The sequence below is a fragment of the Montipora foliosa genome, chromosome 10, assembly GCF_036669935.1.
Source record: "Montipora foliosa isolate CH-2021 chromosome 10, ASM3666993v2, whole genome shotgun sequence".
In the NCBI taxonomy this organism is placed as follows: domain Eukaryota; kingdom Metazoa; phylum Cnidaria; class Anthozoa; order Scleractinia; family Acroporidae; genus Montipora; species Montipora foliosa.
The window spans coordinates 20,683,297-20,685,796 of NC_090878.1; the positions used below are offsets into that span (position 1 = coordinate 20,683,297).

Genomic DNA, 2,500 nt, shown 5'->3' on the forward strand with positions numbered 1-2,500 from the left:
ATTTGCTTCGCTTCACAAGTCACAGGTTATTGTTTTACCAAAACAGAAGACTCCTAAACATTCATTAAACGGCAGGTGTATTTTGCAGGTTGCAGGTTGAAATTTACCGTGGCTAGCTGTGGCTGTTACATGAATAGCTAACCTTAGACCTAATTAAGCCTAAAAGAAACGTTTTTAGGCCTAAGGAGGCCTAAAGAAACGTTTTTAGGCCTAAGGTTAGCTATTCATGTAACAGTCACGGTAATTTTCAACCTGCAACCTGCAACCTGCAAAATATACCAGCCCTTCATAAAAGCTAACCTTAGGCCTAATAGACCTTTTGGCAGATACGGCGGCCATTTTGATTTCTATTGTATCGAAAGACATTATATGATGCTCACGGGGCAAATTAATGTGTATTTGCCCCCTGGGCATCCCATAATAGCTATTCGAAACAATAGAAACCAAAATGGCCGCCGTATCGGTAAAAAGGTCTATTGAATTGAATTGCTGAATTGAATGTTTGAATCATTGAATTGAAGGTGTGCATCAGCTAAATGGAAATTTTGAGTTAAATAAATAAAATAAAATAAAAATAAAATAAATAATTTTTATTTATTTATTTTATTTAATAGACGACAATAGTCAATAGACGTTTTGCACGTGCCGAATGCATGTTTGAATTTTGACACTAAAAACGCCCCATAGTCACTGAACCAACCATCTAATCAGACCGTGCAATCAATTATTCATTCACTCATCGCAGCTTCTATTTTCATTTATATTTTAAAGGAGGGCTGTATCACTTTTTAAAAGACACATTGTTGTCAGCAGCTCCGCACCATGAAACTCTGGCCATTACTGTTGTTTCTGTCCTCCCAATTAATGATGATGTACACTATGGAAAACAGTGCTCTTTATCGAAATCCAGCAGGCGACTTTTCCGTTGGAGATTTTAAGCGTAATCCCTTCCATTACCTATGGGCAGAGAAAATAACATCGGCCTGGGTGGAATATCAGTTTGATTGCACTTTCCGTTGTGTTTCTGAACCAGAGTGTTTTTCGTTCAACATGGCGGCGTATCCTGACTCGAAAGGTCTTTATCTGTGTGAGTTGTTGGCCACTGACAAGTACAGAGAAACTAAAAAGTTTCACTCTAATGCTACCTTCCATCATTACAGCCTATGGGTAAGTGAAAAACGTAATTATTTAAATTTACACTCTCTTCAGTTTGACTAAAACGTTTTATGCTAATGTAACCTTGCATCGACGGTAACAGCCAATGGGTACGATTTTTGTATCAAGCCTACAGTTTGTCTGCTTTCTTAACAATACAGGTCCTAAAAAGTTGTATATTATGACTAATGTTCTCTTTGTTTAATATTTTCAGTCGCCTTGTGAAAGCGATCCTTGCAAGAACGGTGCCGACTGTGTTCCTGAACATGAGTTGAATTCCTATAGCTGTCACTGTAAACTGGGATTCTTTGGAACAAACTGTGAACATCGTGGTATCTGTTAACATGTGCTTTTTTATTATTATTCTTTTATTTTAGTTTTTAGTTTTCATATATACAGCAACAGTAAAAGACTGAACCAAGAGAGTATGAAGGTAAGAGAGGTAATCCCTCATATTGGCCCTATTCCCATCGTAATCCCTCTTAAGTTATTTTTAGACCTCCTGCGAGATCCGGTATTCCCACGAGGGTTAACTGATAGCCAATCATATGTCTCCATATTTACCAGTCATTGCGTGGGAATTCGCTCAGCTGTCAACATTGGTAAAAATGGGGACATATGATTGGCTATCAGTTAACCCTCACGGGAATAACGGATCTCGCAGGAGATCTAAAACTTAAGAGGGATTACGATGGGAATAGGGCCAATATGAGGGATTACTTCTCTTACCTTCATAATCTCTTGACTGAACCTATAAAGCCCCCAGGAAGGCAACTTTCAGTTTCAAGACCGTTCTTGGGTGTGTGTGTTGGATGGCAACACACAGATAAGAAAAAGATAAGAAAAGCTCGAAAACTTAATATAAATGTAAGAGAGCCTATCAATAAAAAAGCAACTTTCGAGGAGCGGGGGGTCGGGGCGGGGCGGGAAGCTTTGGGGTTACAGCTCCAACGCTGTAGTAACCTCAAACTATTTGTTTTCCCTTTTCATAATTTTATAAGAGGTGAGAATGGCGCTTGTTAGAGAGAAGTCTTAAAAGAAACGGAACTTAGCAGAGTAGAGGGGTATATAAGGAAGTAGGGGCAGGTTGCAGAAACTTAAAGTGGAAAAAGGTGCAAAACGGTTAAAAATGCATAAACAAAAAATCATTTTGCTTAAGTCGACACAGGTAACGGGACTTCTGAGCCAGCCGGCGAAAACAGAACCTAACTTGGACATTTCAATGTTTTGTTCTAGAAAATAAAAGCTGTAGCGAGATTAAGTTGTTGAATCCCAATGCTCCAAGTGGTTCTTACGTCATCGATCCTGATGGAGAAGGAGGCGTGGCAACTTTCACTGTTGACTG

The 2,500-nt window shown here is 39.1% G+C and overlaps 1 protein-coding gene across 1 annotated transcript in view; it reads left to right on the forward strand.

Moving 5' to 3' along the window:
* Positions 1 to 774: 774 nt before the first annotated feature.
* Positions 775 to 2,500, forward strand: part of LOC137973274 (contactin-associated protein-like 2) — a 3,274-nt gene continuing 1,548 nt past the window's right edge. The window contains exons 1-3 of the mRNA XM_068820053.1: positions 775 to 1,167; positions 1,370 to 1,487; positions 2,392 to 2,500. The exon at positions 2,392 to 2,500 is cut by the window's right edge and continues 1,548 nt beyond it. Of these exons, the coding sequence (XP_068676154.1) occupies positions 823 to 1,167; positions 1,370 to 1,487; positions 2,392 to 2,500 (572 nt within the window). The 5' untranslated portion in view covers positions 775 to 822. The remainder of the gene's footprint in view (positions 1,168 to 1,369; positions 1,488 to 2,391) is intronic.